Source organism: Mastigoproctus giganteus, chromosome 1, assembly GCF_048544385.1.
Source record: "Mastigoproctus giganteus isolate SK-2022 chromosome 1, ASM4854438v1, whole genome shotgun sequence".
Lineage (NCBI taxonomy): Eukaryota > Metazoa > Arthropoda > Arachnida > Uropygi > Thelyphonidae > Mastigoproctus > Mastigoproctus giganteus.
The window spans coordinates 7664170-7678777 of NC_143575.1; the positions used below are offsets into that span (position 1 = coordinate 7664170).

Below are 14608 nucleotides of genomic sequence, written 5' to 3' on the forward strand. Positions count from 1 at the left end.
TGCAGTGGTAGCAACTTCATCATCTGCCTTCAAACTCTTCAAATTCAGCAACAAAATCCATATGCTCCTTCAAATTCCTCCATTCCTCACTGTTGCTATCACATTCGTCTGCTGTACCATGTTTTTCAACGATGTTCTCTCCAAAGCCACTCTTTCTGAAGCAGTTGATTATTACATTTGATGTAATACTTTCCGAAGCAATTAACAGGATAATGGATAGCATCCAAGACATTCTAATTTAGCTGCAAATTGTTCCCTCCTATGTTGCGGATCAAGTACCTTATCAGGCGGGCTCTATGTACTGTCTTGAGGTTATAAATAATGCCTGATCTGGTGGTTGCATTAAACTGGTGGTATTTGGGGGATAAAAATAACAGCCGTATGTTTGTCGACATTGTGTCTTGGCAGAATGTGCTGTACAATGGTCTAGAACAGTGATATTTTTTGTAAAAAAAAAAAAAAAATAGGTGCTGGTACTCACTCTTTGCTATCAAGAAAAATTCTGTGCCGACATGGCTGGCACGCAGTGGGTGTTGCCATGCCAGTTGCTTCCATCTGTTAAGGATCACGTGACACTGGGCGGAGTCAGCACCCGTCAATCACGGCCGTATCGCTAGCAGTTGGTACGCTATATCCGATACTGAATCTCGACCATTAATTTTATTAACACACATTTTATTAAGCATAAATTTATTATACAAGTATATTAAAAATAAGTCAAAGTTGAGTCTTATTTAATAAATAAAAAATAACAAGTAAAATGTAAAAATACTATAAGTAGCAAGTAAAAAAAAAAAAAAGTAAAAATAATTTCATAATGAAGTTTGGGTCGAGATTCGGGTGCTGACACCGACTGTGTGCCAGGTGTGTCACCCGTGCTGGCATGCTATAAAAAAGGTGCAGGTATGCCGTACCGTTGTGTACCATCACAAAAAAAAAAAAAAAAGCCCTGGTCTAGAATCATCAAAATGTTCCTTTTTTCTGAAGACATTCTTCTGTCCAATTTTGATAACTAAGACTGAAAAATTTTGACCATAAGCCAAGCACTTCTGTTGGCCTCATAATCACAGGGAAATTGGTTAACTGCTTTAAAACATCTTGGCTTGGAAAACTTGAAAAATCATAAGTGGGTGTCGTTTTGTACTGCCATCTGAACTGCAGCATAACAGAGAAGAGTGAGGCTTTGTTTACTTAATTTTCCATCATGACAAGACTCCTCAAACAGCAAATGTTTTGTTTGGCAGCAAATTATAAAATAAACCTGTCTCGTCAAGATTAAAAATATCCTTTGCCTCATTTTTCAAGGATGGACCGTACAGAACACAACAAGTCTGTAGCCTTTTATCTGTCGACTAATCCAGACTCACCACAAACATTTTGCAAAACCAAGTTATTTTTGTCTTTAAATCTTTGGAGCCAGCCACTGCTGCATTTGAAGTCACTAATCCCATGTTGCTGAGCTAGATAATTTTCCTTTTCTTGCAAAATCGGACCCGATATTGACAAATTAGATCCACGCATTTGTTGGTACCACACAAGTTTTGTTTCAAGCTCGTGTTTTGCACATGAATTTGCTGCTCCAGTGTCACGCACTAAGTCTTTTTCGGTTTTTCAGTATTGTAGATAAAGTAGGTAAAGGGATGTTGAATTCCTTTGTAACGTCCATTTTGCTTCTTTCCATTCTATCAGCCTCATATAATTTTTAGTTTAATTTCCAGGCTTAATTCTGTCCATCTACATTTTGTTGCCATAATGCTGCTAGATAAGATTTAATATAAACAAATTTTAAATTAATTTAAAGATGAAAGTTCTGAAAAAGACATCAGCTAAGATAAAATAGCAAAATAATAATTAAAAAAAAATAGATTGCTGTATACGATAGCAAAAGTGTTTTGAACTGGGTTAACAATTGCAACTGAACTTATTAAGAGAGCGAGGGAGTGCATGTAAACAACTTAGAAAAATGTTTTATTCTTTTGTTAATTTAACAACTCATCCTTGAGAAAGATGTTTTTCAGAGTGCATTTGACGTAGCTACCATAAACGGCTTCTGTTTACACAAAACTAATTTCTAATGATTCAGTGCCGTCCTTCGAGAAGTAGGGAGCCAGGTGGCTGGGGGCAGTAATTGGATTGCTCTGCCAAGATTTGTATTAATACAAAATGATTTATTTCATTTATTTTATTAATACAAAATATTTAATTCTCACAGGGTGAAAAAGAACTTTGTAATACATACCGAATTTTGTAATAAACAAATATTTACATAGAAAAGTGTATCCTTTCGCAGGGGAATGGTATTTGCTTCATACAAAAGAGTAATTTGTATCAACGAGATTTTACTGTAATAGGCAGCTTAGTCAGGCAAGATTTTCCCTTTCTTGATTCCATGCTGTCATCTATTACGGATAACCATTCCAATGAAGATAGTCCTGTATTGTATCCATCATCCTGCACCAAAAATCCATGGTCTTTTACACCATTGAAGAGAAAGTCAGAAATATGACATCTTTGAATTTTGGATATAGTTTGGATCCTTTGTAAGAAGCAAGATTATGTCCTTTTGTGGGCCTGTAATTGTTTATAGGAACCTTTCAGTGATGCTGTCATTCTATGCATATTCCAATACCCCCCCCCCCCCTTGAAACTTTACTTTTGTTTTGAGTAACCCTGTATTAAAATGTAACTGTGTTTAAGATAACTTTTGTTTATTTAATCTATTTATTTATTAACTGGGATAAATTTTTTAAGAATGATGGAGGAAGAAGAAAGAATGTACTGGGAAGAACGGAGAAGATATGAAGAAGAGTTAGAGTATTATGAATGGCATCGGCGCTATGGTCGTGATATGCGTATGGCTGCTCCTTTACCACCGCCACCTCCTCCCCCTCGGCCATATATGATGCCAGTGGGTCCAGGTCCTGTAGGTCCTCCGATGGTAAGTTTTCTATCTATAAGTAATGTGAATGCACATTTATGTATGTATGAAATTTAAATTTCTGATACATCTAGTTAAAAAAAAAAAAAAAAAAAATTATCAATTGAAAAATTGATTTTTTTTTTAGTTTTTTTTGAACTAGATCATACTAACAGCTTTTCTAAAGATAATTCAGAATATCCATTTCCAAGCAAGCTTAGTAAAACTATGATCTAATTTGATCCTAATGTGGCATAATGTAAATACTTTCATTCATTCGTGGATCATTTGTTGTGATATGAGAAATATTAAGGATTACTTAAGCATTTAGTTTATCGAATTATCCAATCGATTTAGCTACCGTGCGTGTGTGTGTGTGACCTGAGAGTGTCACTTCTTTATTCCAACTATCCCTTTTGTAGACTCTGGATTTCTGTCTAATCTGATAATGATTTTTTGTTTCTGCTATTAGTACTTGAAGGCAAAATGATGCTGCAAAGCAAGCTTTACAGCATCAGCTGTGGGTCACTGCTTAGTTCATTTGTCCATCCTTCCTTTCTAATTTATCTGATCCCCTCTAAATTTATTTGACCTATTACACAAAAATCTCAAAATCCCAGAAAAGCTTCCATTTACTGTTGTGGATGGATTTCTATCTAATTTGATAATGATTTTATAAGGATGGGGCACTTTGTGCCCCATCCTCATGTGATTTAATCTTGTTTGTTCCATCTCTGCACTCTTCCAACAAATTTGTGGCCTTTCAAAAATGAGGTTGCCAAACGCCATAGGACTAATCATACCTATCCTCTAACCATCGCTTTCCAAATTTAATTTATGCTCCCTTATATGTGCAATCTGAGAAAGAGTAAGAATGACATCAGCAGTCAGTTCACTCAATCCATTTATAGTCTTAATAAACACTTCATTCAGGTCTCCTTGCAGTTATCCTGTTTTCATATGCTGCAATTTACTTTTGTGCAGGCGGCTCCGTAGCCAGGTGGGAAGGAGCAGCAGTGCGTAGCACACACCTTCTTGATTAGACCGGGGTTCGAGCCTGTCACCACCAAACATGGAGGATGCGAAAAGGTCAGGGAATGACCACCGCATATTCCCAGAGCAATATGGCCTTAGTTGCTAATGCTCCTAAAAACCAAATAACAACAATGTTTGTGCACCATCCCCCATGTGATCTAATCTTGTTTGTTTCATCTCTGCACATCTTCCAACAAATCTGTGGCCTTCCACTAATGAGGTTGCCAAACATGTATGAAGATGTAGCCTTACTAATGCATTATACAACAATTTTAAAATTTTCACGGCGACTTTTAAATCGCCGTGAACATTTTCCGCCATAAAAAAACATGGGCATGGCTAAAATCATCTTTCCCGGTCAAAACAGCACTCAGTGGGTGGGGGGAGAGGGGTGACAAAATTGCGAGCATGGATGTTTCTCGCTAATCCTTGTTCAGTATGTGCTAAGCGCTTGTCGTGGAAGGTTTCGTCGTTTGCTTTTAATTTATATGCTTATAAATTGAATAAATTTATCAATTTATAAATTGATATGCTTATCAAAGTGAAAAATCTACCATTTTGCAGTGTGTGAGTGTAAACAGACTTTTTCGAGTGTGTTAACGGAAGAAAGTGACTATTGTGGACAAATTCTTTTCTAACCCCTACAAAAATATGGCTACTTATAACAAGGGAATTGTGAAAAGATCAAAGAAGATGATGACATTAGCGAGTAAAATTCCGTTATTAGACAAAATTTCTAATGGTAAAAGTGGCAAAACATTATAAAATCAATAAGTCAACAGTATGATCAATCAAGAAATCAGAAGGAAAAAATCTGCCGTAGTGTCTGTGAAAACAAGCTAATTGCTTCAAAAATTTGCTCTGTAACTCGTGATGTTAAATTAGAAAAAAATGGAAACGGCTTTAAATCTGTTGATAGAAGACCCAAATTCAAAATAAAATTCCCTTAAGTTCACTCATCATTCATGAAAAGGCAAAACACCTTTATCAACACTTTAGCGAAACTGGTGATAGAACTGGCGGGATAAGTTTTTTAGCTATAGCAAAGGCGCTAGATTGAAAGATTTGTTTGAAATATTCTAATAAATATTACATTTAATATTAAATTGTTTCTTATTTTCATTTCGATGCCTTAAGCTTGCATTTCACTATGTACATAGTCATATTGTGAAGGTACATATAATACATCAGACTAGTTTTTCTTATATATTTCATACTTTGGAACGTAATTGCTATTCGCAGGGGTTTGGGCAGCATACCTAATACACGCTTAGGTATGCTGCCCAAAATTTCCAACTGCTAATTGATGCCAGCACCTGTTCATGCGGTTCACCTCGCTTGACCACCATACCAGGCATTCTTTATTAATTTTTGTACTAACTTTTTTCGACTGAAGAAAAGCAACCTATGCCTGAAAGGTAGCAGTTATTTTATCTGTCTTCAATTTTATTAAACCATTCCGTATTACTTAGAAAAAGCTGAACAACTTATTAATTTAATCAATTTAAGTTTTAAGAAGGATAAAAATGGCTTAACAGCATGTAAGAACTTTGAGAAAACGTAGAAGAAATGCTAATGAAATGTTAGAGGCGAGTTCTAATAGACTAAGAGACCAAACAAGTCTCTAAGACTACAAAAAAGGACAGAAAGCATTGAAGAAAGAGAAGATGGGCCACAGGACTAATAAAATAGAAGTACCGGGTGCGAATAAGCAACAAGCTGTAACTAATGTGGAAGAGCATGACATAGGAAATGTGTTACAACAGTGAGTATTGTAATGCAAGATATTGGGGACACAAGTTAAAGACATTGAATAAATACACTAAATGCCTATCACAATGCAAAGGTTTCGCTCGACCCACTGTCTAAGATACCTATTCTATTACGAGAGCTAGTTACAGGGGATACACGTAAAGCAGATAACTACAGAGAGGATATAAGAGTACAACTCAGTATTGGCATTCACATCAGTGGGCACAGAGACTAAATCGCTGCCTGGAAATGGTCCATACTGTTTTTTTTTTTAAAGAATACATGGCAAGATTTACCATTTGGTCTCACCTCTATATCCAAACGAGGCAAATAAGCGAAGATATGGACAACTTTATATTTTTGATTCTGCTGAAGCAACAACAAGACCGCTTGAAAAACAATCAAACCAAGGGGGTGTGGCCGAAGTAATGCAACAATTGGATGAGATGCTGTGACAAGTTGAACCATTTGCTGAGCCATATAAACAAATGCATCAAATAACCCAAGAAACCAAACAATGAATGTGCGCATGGTATTTATAGAAGACCCAGAATTACATAAGAGACGATATAATGCATCTACATCCAAAACTGAGATTGCTGCAATATTTGTTGGAGAAGACGGAATCGCCTGCAAAAAACAGGAACAAATATTTTAAAACGTAGGAAATGTATTCACTGGGAGGTTAAGACTATGCGAATCAGCATGAAAATATGTTTGTGGTAAGGAAATGTTGCATGCTTTATAGTTTGGGAGAAAATTATTTTAAGATATATTGGACATAATTAATTGGAAATATTGGACATTAACTAGACATCGAAGAAGAAAGAGGGATAATAGCATCACCTTGCAAATAAATTCATTGACTGAAGATGTAATAATTACTTGTGCGAATCTAATGAATAATATATATCCGTTTATATACATAGACGACCTCTGGAAACCAGGCAAAAAACAGTTGTAATCAGCCTTCTGCACTAACGCTGTTCTGTTATAGTCACTTTTCCTCTTCAAGAGCATCTCTTGGGATGCATGATGACTCTTCCTATGATTAAAGCCAGCCCCTTTCAAAATCAGCCATGTGGTAGGCAATTGCATACCACCACATTATCTAATGCCACAGAAACCATAACAAAACCAACTCCAAAAACTGCTGTTAAAGGAAGACCTGCAACTAGGTGGAAGGATGGGATCAGTGAACTTTTGGGTGTGACATTTTGCGATGCTGCTCGTATAGCACATGGAGTAATATGGCCTTAGTTGCTAATGCTCCTTAAAAAATCGAATAGCACATGATCGATGCAGTTAGAGGAATTTGTTGGTGGCCACAACAGCTCCTCAGGGAACTTCACGACTAGAGGAGGATATATCACACGGGTGACTACTGTAGAATTATATTGCCACTAAACAAGAATGGAGACTATGGTGTATCCATTGCTATTCCTGTGCAGAGAGGGTGGTTGGCACGAGGAACTACAACACACAGAAGAGGGAGAACTGCAAAACATATTAGAGTAACACAGTTACATCCTTTGCATTTACATACAGTTACATACAGACTTGTGTCCAGACCTGGTTTTAACTTAATTTGTAGCAGTAGGAAGTTATTTCAGCAATACATTGTAGAAGCCAATGTGAAGGCTGAATGATCTGGATTAAACTATTTACGCCATAATCAGAAAGATCTCCGAGTGGAAATGTACCATGGACTATTGGATGCAGTAGAAGCAAGAGCTCAAACCAAAACTTGAGAGCAGGAAAGCCTTCAACTTTCCAATGCAGTTCAGAGTACATGCAACAAAACTATCAAGATGGATCTAGATCAAGATAAAACTAAAAATAAGTGCTGATGGCATGTTATGCCAGGCGCAGCTAGTTATCTCTTTAATCATGCTGGAAAAATTCCTGTATGCCACAGATAGAAACTTCTTAGATTCTAGCTAGAATGTCCTGTCGACTGTACATTGAATACATTGACCAGTAGATCCTTTCCCATATCAACTTCCTTGATTTCAATACTACTCAAATAGTGTGCTCTAGGATTTCTTTTATCCAAATGCAGTATTTTGTATTTTAGCCCAATTTCCACTTTTCAGCCCATCTACTCAATTTATTTAGGTCACAATTTATGACAGTGTATGACTTTTTAAATTCTTCATTGGAGGATACCAGTGCTTGAGCCAAAGTGCACAAAATTTCAAAATTATGTATGGCCCACTTCTGCTTATCTATAAAACACACTCGCTCACTCACACACTCACTACCCCAGATTTTACAAACACGGATTTAATGAACTTTAAAAAAATTGATTGGCACCAGAGTGTATTCTGAGCATCATAGCCTAACTAATGCTATACCGTGCCTACTGCTGTTGCCCACTTTTGTATTGTCAGTAAACACAGAACTAAGCATGATGTGGTTTCATCATTATCGATAATAAATATAAAAAACAATAAGGATCCCAACGTGACTGCATTTTAACATTAGTTTGTTATTAATGCCCAACGTTTATTAATAATGTTTCCTGTCATGCAAAACCATCCCTTTATCATTAGCGGTAACTTGCACCCGATGCTACAGTTCCAATATGTACAGTAGTCATTCTGTGGAACAATATCACACGGTTTACTGAAATTCGAGTGTACGATATAAAAAATTATTTTTGGCTTCTAGTTTTAATTGGATTAATTGTACACAATTCTCCCTTTAACAAAGAGATGCTGTGATGGTCAGATAACTGTCTGTCACGATAATTTTGCATTTCTTCTTTAACCACTGGATTCATTATTTTCCTTGGCACAGAGATGTAGATTACAGGTCTCTAATTACTCATTTCATGTTTTATCTCCCTTTCTAAATAGAGGCAACTTTGGCACCTCTCCAATCTATAGGAACTTCCTCTGTCTAACAGTTTGCTTAACTCTTTTGCTGCATCTTTCAGTATAATTATATGAAGTGCATCAGCTCCTTGTGTTATTTAGTTTTAGTTTCAACAATTTCTCTTTAGTTTCAACAATTTCTCTTCCGCTTTCTTCTCATCTATCAAAAAGTATTCCCATCCCTAAAAACTTCTTCATGCAAGAATGATGGAAAATATTTATTCATTTGTCAGCAATCTGAATAGGATTGCACTATTGCATATATTGTAATGCCATTTACATATAGCGGACCAATATGATTCATCCCTTTCCTTCCACTGTAAACATAAGCAAAGAATTTGTTACTTTTCTTGGAATTCTTATGAGAGACTTCTTGTAACCTATCTTAGCCTGTTTGATTTCTTTATTGACTTAATCGCAGATTAGTTTATACTTACCGCCGGTTTCTGTGTTTCCTAATAGTTTATAATCATCCCATGCATTTTTATTTTCTGCTACTAGTGTCATCAGGCTCAGCATGAAGCTTGAACATATCTCTTACTTGGTAAGAAAAGTTTAGTAGGTTATACAGTTACTTCCATGAACACTTCCCATTTAGTAGTTCATGACAGCTGTTTCCACTTAAAAAGAATTTAAAAAGTAAGATAATTTTTATTATCTTTGGAAAAGCAAATCCTTTTCCTTTATCCTCAGGAGTAGTTAAATCTTTAAATAAATTCCACATTGTCATTACTGCAATATAGTATTCCACCCCCCCCCCCCCTCTCTCTCTCACACACGAACTGAAGTAACAGCTTCTTTCTCTACAGGGTGCGAGTACATCTGAATGCTAAAAATATTCTGGAGTGCATTAAAAAGAATTAAATATTTAAGGTGTTTAATATTGAAATTGAATAACACGCTGAGAATGATTGAGATCGGGGAATTGAATTTTTTGCTGCAGTAATTATTGTTACTACTGCAAAAGATCTGCACAGTGGAACCAAAGTTAAATTATTTTGTGGATGTGGGTAATTGGATAGCTACCTTTTATTTGTACCATAATTGCTTTATAATTATGGCATTTATTGTAGCATTATTGCTATTATTTTTTTTTTATATATATATTTATTATTTTTCTCAAATGAAGGGGCATAATATGCGGCGCCCAGATTCAGTAGATGACCGCCATGTAGTAGCAAAGCACACTCAGATTTATCCAAAAGAGGAGGAACTGAATGCTGTTCAGAAGATCATTACAAACACAGAAAAGGCTTTGAAACTAGTTTCTGATTTTTTGACTGAAAGGTAAGTTTACTTCTTAAATTCAAAAGAAATATTTGATACTTAATTTTTTTAACCCTGCCTGTAATGAGTGAAGATAATGGACAGGCTTTGAATTATCTTGTGGTAGCTGGCTCTGTGAAGTAAACAATGTTTTGAAAATTAGTAAAAGTGAAAACTTTTGAATATAAAAGCCTTTAAATATTCATTGTTATTTTGACTTGGTTTCCCAAAATTACAATGAAATTATTGTCAAAAATAGTTTTGTTTTGTTTTTATTTTTTTATTTTTTTTTTTTTAAGAAATAATAAAAAAAAAAAAAATTGAATAACAATAGTTAATCATAAATTCATTAAAAATCGTTTGCTTGATTTCATCAACAATTGATTGTGCATTCTAGTGAATTTCAGTTTGTGTAAGTCTATTGGTAAAAAATGACCAATAGATACAAACACCTTATTTTAAGTTAATTTCAAATCCAGCTGTGCAGCCAGGTATGAGTTAAGTTACTGCTTTGCACAAACTATACTCCAAAAAAGTATATGGACTCTTATTTCACATAGATGTCATTATCACTCACATCAAAACCATGTTGTACAAACCTTTTGGCCACTGTTGACAACATACCCACCCTTGTGGATAGGCATTCCACCACTGAACAATAGATTGTTGCAGCTATGTCCAAAATTCTGCAAAACAGTAACCACTTGAAATACCAGTGGATGGGGGGGGGGGGGTGCATTGGCCAGACTCTCACATGAAATTCCACTTCATCCCATAGGGCTCAAATTGGAATTCTGTGCTGACAATTCCAGCTTTTTGAACATTCATGTAGGTGAACCATTCTTGAGCAGCTCCAGTGGTATAACCCAGGGAATTTTTTATTGAAACAAACATACTGTACAAAAATACTGCCACAACATGGCAAGCTTGGAATTTTCCAAAATACATAGGTGATAGGGTTTTGGTCTCCTGCACAACCCCAAAAGATCCTACGTTAAATGTGAAAAAACAGCATCACACCATATTCCCTCTTCCAACTATTGTTGGTAAAATGGACTCTAGCAGTATTTCGGGTATTTTTTACATTCACATTTACTTATCTAATCATAGGGGGACAACAAGATATGTTACTGCATGGAATCAATTTATGCTTCTCTAGGGATCAATTACAGCATTTATTGCACTGCAATAAATGTGAGACTGCTAATTGACATTGATTCATTCACCTTTGCACTCGCACTAAACCTGATTCCAAGGAACTCCTTATGTAGTCGGTTTATATAGCCGGCAATTCTAAACTCCTGGTTGATGTTTTGCAGGAGTGTCTAATGAGTTAATCATACTACCCTTAGGAGTACCTTCTGTTTGTGAATTCCTGTTCATTGCTTGATGGTGGTGGTGGTGGTACTGTCATACGTCCATTTCATGACATCACCAATGATCAACTTTGGATGGTGAAGGCTGTTAGCAGTGTCATATATTTACAAGCCATCAAGATATGTAATACCAACACCTTATAATTGGGAAAGGACATTACATTGTTCCTATCCATACTGTAAGATTTGGATAGGAACTGTATATATTAATATAAAAGCAAGTAACATGGGTCAAATCTGATCCATGTTACTTGCTTAGCCCATGGTTTACATAGGCTGCAGAGGCATTTCAGGAGAATTTTGGTGGAACTACAAAATAATTTTAGTATATATATATAAAAGAATTTTTGATTCGTTAGTATGCATTCAGCGGGTATTTGGTAGTGCTAGGACAATGCACTCTGATTACCCACATGGCAAGATCGGCAAAAGGGTAAATATACGAGAAGAAGGTAAATGTCTTTTTTCAAAGGAGATATCCATACTTGAACACAGTATTCAAAATTGGGGCCTTTGGACCCTCTCAAGAGGATCCAAAGACTGGAAACTTGCATGGCGAGATCGGCAGAGGGGTAAATATACAAGAAAAAAACTCATTATGCTGGATACAGAGCTTGGCAACCAGAAATCAGAGGTAACCTGATTGAAGTTTAAAGGGCTCTGAGACTGGTTAGTAAAATGAATTAAGGCAGAATTTTCACTTTTATAAAGAATTCCAGAACTAGGGGGCTTACATTCAAATTTCAGGGGAAGTATTCTTTTAACCAGTGAGTTGTTGATTGTTGGAACAGGTTGCCATTGCAGATAGTTGAAGCCAGTAGTTTAAATAAATTCAAAGGTCAACTGGGTGTTACTTGTGAAGAGGGAAGCAAATAATTTGTATCTTCTCCCCCCTCACTCTGGCCAGTGCAGCAAAAGGCTGTGGTTTCCTCAACCCAAGAAAGAAATTTGATCGTTGAATAATTACTCGTGTAATTTAGTAATGAAAAAGTCAACTTTTATTGAAATATATCTTAGAATATTGCTGGTAAATATCAGTACTGAAAAGTTTTTTAATATAATACACAAAAGACAGGAAAATTTCATTCTTACCATTGGAAGTTGGGTGCAAGATTCTGTCTCTAGTACTTTGGGCCACAGTATTTCAAACATGGACAGTGTCATCTATCATTTTTGTATAAATTATTTTTTCGTTATTTATTATATTAAAAATAAGTGTTACATTTAAACATCATCTGTTCACAGTAATAAGGTTTTTTATTTGCTATTTTTATTACTTGTTTTCCTACTTCAAATAAAATCTAAAATAGGTGTGTGTGTGTGTGTGTGTGTGTGTGTGTGTGTGTGTGTGTGTGTGTGTGTGTGTGTGTGTGTGTGTGTGTGTGTGTGTGTCAAAAAACTGCAGCGCACTTCTCATTGCATGATTGTAATAGTGAGACAACATTGCACGTTGTGGTATTAAAAGTGGTTATTCATTTGAGTAATTTCATAATTAAAAATGAAATGTTTGAATTCTGGTTAATATCATATTTCTTGCCAAACCCTTTCAATTATGTCTTATCCATGGAAAACTGGAGAGCATGATCATAAACCATTTTGATATATCAAATGTATCAAACTTTAGTTTGGGAAGGAATGTGTGGTTTTTTTTATGAAAAACTAAACTTCAAGGGGAAAAACTATTTTACATCATGAAGATTTATATTACAAATTTAGCATTAGTAGAGGCATATGATGTAATAAAGCAAGATTATATAACGTCTGCCAAAAAAAACAACACGTTCTGTTTCACCCATCCATTCAATCCAAAATTTTTGTCCAGTTCAGCCTTGAATTTATTTAAGTCGTCAGGTTCCACAATGATAGATGGAAGTTTCTTCCATCTATCATTGTGGTAGCTGGCTCTGTGCTGGCTAAAGGCAAATTCCACACATCTATTCTACAACTGTCTTTCCTCAACTTAAAATTTGTTCCTGTAGGTGCAGAATCTGAGGAAGAACCCCCATCACCATTGAGCTTGCTCAAACCTTCAAGGCCTTCTACACTTCAATCAAATCACCTTGTAGGTGCCCAGTCTCCAGATGCTGAAACTTGCAGAACTTAAGCCTAACTTTGTAACAGCAACCCTTTGTTCTTCTCACTAATCTCGTTGCCTTTCTCTGTACTCATTGTAGTAGCTCAACATTTTTTTTCCAAAAACGAGGGCTCCAGACCTGTATGCAGTACACAAGGTGTGGCCTGACCATTGCCTTATACAAGGGGTTAATCACCTCCTTATTCCTGGTAGCAAAATTCCTATAATTGAGAAGACTCAGTGAGCTACTCTTACAGCCTGTCTGTCCTGTCAGAAAACTTCATATCTGACTGCACAATTGCCCTCAGCTCTTTTTCATTCAACATTACTCTGGGGAGTACTGCTTCTCATATGCAGTACTTTGCATTTGTCAGTGTTAAATTTTAGTTGCCACCTCTCAGCCCATCTGCCCAACTTTTCTAGATCATGTTGCAGAAGCGTACCATCCTTACTGTCATTAATACTTCATATTGTCGGCAAACTTGGATGTTAAGCCTGATGTATCTTCATCAATATCATTGATAAATGCAGAAAACAATAATGGGCCCAACACAGACCCCTGGGGGACACCGCTAGTAACATTACAGGTGACCCCCGCCTAACGCTGATAATTCGTTCTGGAAAAACAGAGTGCTAAGTTGTTGTTGTTGTTATTTGGTTTTTAGGAGCATTAGCAACTAAGGCCATATTGCTCCGGGATATGCGGTGGTCATTCCCTGACCTTTCCGCATCCTCCGTATTTGGTGGTGACGGGCTCGAACCCCGGTCTAATCAAGAAGCGTGTGCTACGCACTGCTGCTCCTTCCCACCTGGCTACGGAGGCGGCTGAGTGCTAAGTGAATCAGCGCTAAGCAAGTTCCGCATTCCCATAAGGTAACATATGTATTTGTAAGTTGCGGTCAGTGCCATAGGATATTTCTTAATCACTAATAAACGGTAGTGAAAAGATGCACAAATGTCGGTCAAAATATTTAATATTCAAATATTTTTACATATAAAATATTCTGCATTACACACGTATATAATTATCTGGTTGATACTTACGTATCAAAATTAAACTTAATTCCAATTAAAATCATAAATTCAATTGATCTAAATTAATTTAATTTAATTGATGAATTTAATCATGAAAAATGTGTCGATTTTGGGTTGAACTTTGGCCCTCTTCTAAATAAACTAAAAGAGGGTATTAATTTTAAATCCCCCGCAGCGTTACCACCCAACAATAAAGTTACCCGATCCTTCGCCACTTTGAAACCTGGCGTGTTTTTTGCTTTTTACAATATGAAACTTCTTTTAGGCATTCATT

The 14608-nt window shown here is 36.1% G+C and overlaps 1 protein-coding gene across 1 annotated transcript in view; it reads left to right on the forward strand.

The window, feature by feature from the left end:
* Positions 1-14608, forward strand: part of Zn72D (Zinc-finger protein 72D) — a 220494-nt gene that overhangs the window by 147912 nt on the left and 57974 nt on the right. Inside the window, exons 12-13 of the mRNA XM_090371344.1 lie at positions 2752-2938; positions 9713-9870. Coding sequence (XP_090227470.1) covers positions 2752-2938; positions 9713-9870 — 345 coding nt within the window. The remainder of the gene's footprint in view (positions 1-2751; positions 2939-9712; positions 9871-14608) is intronic.